This window comes from Sitodiplosis mosellana, unplaced genomic scaffold (genome assembly GCF_009176505.1).
Source record: "Sitodiplosis mosellana isolate CC-2019 unplaced genomic scaffold, AAFC_SMos_1.0 Smas_scaffold_246, whole genome shotgun sequence".
Classification (NCBI taxonomy): Eukaryota; Metazoa; Arthropoda; class Insecta; order Diptera; family Cecidomyiidae; genus Sitodiplosis; species Sitodiplosis mosellana.
The window spans coordinates 1836-3352 of record NW_022595488.1 but is presented as its reverse complement, the minus strand read 5'-3'; the positions used below and the strand labels follow the sequence as shown (position 1 = coordinate 3352).

Genomic DNA, 1517 nt, shown 5'->3' with positions numbered 1-1517 from the left:
GAGTATTGAAAAAAATAAACATGTTTCGGTGACAGCTGTCAAAACAATAATATGATACTGGTACTTCTGTGGGTCTTCGTTGATAAGTTGCTCTATTTCAAGTTTGTAATTTTTATAAGCCAAACGTGCGCTAGTTAATATCGCTTATACAATATTTATTAAAAAAAAAAAAAATTACATATGATGAATGTATGGAATGGTAGTGGAGGTAATGGTGATGGTGAAATAAATTCAACTTTTAATTTCCAGCCGGTGGATAACGTTCAATCGAATCGCGTGCAATCCGTCTTTCAGTCTTGCAGTTTAACCGAATATGTTCTGCTATTTTGCAAAAACGATCACAATCTTGGTGGGATTTAGAAATTTAATATGCATTATTTTTTATGTTTTTGAATGTTGATTAATATCTAATATGATTTAAATTATTCATACCAGCCGCTTGGTTTGATGCGGTTGCCAAAATACCGTGATGCTTCATAAGCTGTCGTCTTAACATTGTGTACCATCCTTTCGAAACTGAAAATACATAGGAGGATAAACATTTATTATTATTCTAAACAATATTATTATTCTTACCAATTTTCAACTCATTCTGCTCATCAGTATCGGGCTGTATAGCAAACATATTGATGAATTCGATTTGTTGTGAGATGGATTCTTTCATGTTTGCCAAAAAGACTGTGCTCAAAGTAATTAAATCATTTTGGGGGTCTTCCATGTTTCGCAAACATGTTTCGCGCAAATTGTTATTTATATATATTCTTGACTCATAATAAGCCTGTGAGCCTGAAAGAAGAATTATCGATATTATTTTCTCAACGAAGTTGGTTTCTGATTAATTTTTCGTTCAAATGAAAATACGAATGAAGTTCAATATTCCAGATCAATTCAGTTGAATTGTTTGATTGAAATTTTTTGCTATTTCCAAATCAAACTAATCAATTGATTTGAAATTTCACAAACCTTATTGATAGAAATACATATACAAATATGGAAATATTTACCCGAATCCACTCCACTTTTTTCCCTTTTAATACACATTTCTGACAACATTCTTTCTATTCGAATTAATAAATTGATAACAGGTCAGAAATGGTAAAACATTAAAGTATACAGCATGCAATGTTTCAGACGTAAACAAAGAGACAAAACAAATCAAAATTAATAATAATCGATTTTATACCAATTACAGTATCGCCTGATAAAAATCCAAAAGAGCTCATTCTGAAAAATAATATTAATGGATAAAATTTTACACGATTTCTACGCAGATTTTCACTGTTTCTAACACAATTTTATTCAAATTGACAAGCTTTAACACAGAAATAAAATTGTTGTCGTGTATGTCAAGCGATCTATTGGCAGGTGTTGCCGCAAGTCACACATTTAAATGCAATGGAAAAAGTCCAATATTTTAGTCAGAGATGGCGTTAGTCATTGAGAAAAACTCAAAATGTTGAAACTGAATAATTATTCATAATGTAAATTCAAATTATTCAATTTAATATCATGTTGAA

The 1517-nt window shown here is 30.2% G+C and overlaps 1 protein-coding gene across 2 annotated transcripts; it reads right to left on the bottom strand.

The window, feature by feature from the left end:
* On the bottom strand, positions 1 to 1314 carry LOC129570829 (uncharacterized). Of its 2 annotated transcripts, none has more exons than XM_055450550.1 (5): positions 1184 to 1314; positions 1005 to 1058; positions 577 to 786; positions 433 to 516; positions 1 to 345 (listed from the first exon to the last, which is right to left on the bottom strand). In XM_055450550.1, exons 1-5 carry the CDS (start codon positions 1221 to 1223, stop codon positions 239 to 241), a joined length of 495 nt encoding a protein of 164 aa, XP_055306525.1. In that variant the 5' UTR covers positions 1224 to 1314; the 3' UTR covers positions 1 to 238. The 2 variants fall into 2 exon arrangements, with proteins under 2 accessions (XP_055306525.1, XP_055306524.1); XM_055450549.1 differs by having other exon boundaries at positions 7 to 345; positions 1257 to 1275.
* Positions 1315 to 1517: the final 203 nt, after the last annotated feature.

Excerpts from the sequence above, each read along its gene's own strand:
- LOC129570829 (XM_055450550.1), bottom strand. The coding sequence starts at position 1,223 with ATGAGCTCTTTTGGATTTTTATCAGGCGATACTGTAATTG. Across the intron at positions 1,059-1,183 it reads ATCAGGCGATACTGTAATTG|AAAGAATGTTGTCAGAAATG; the intron begins GTATAAAATCGA and ends TAATTCGAATAG. Across the intron at positions 517-576 it reads GCAGAATGAGTTGAAAATTG|TTTCGAAAGGATGGTACACA; the intron begins GTAAGAATAATA and ends ATGTATTTTCAG.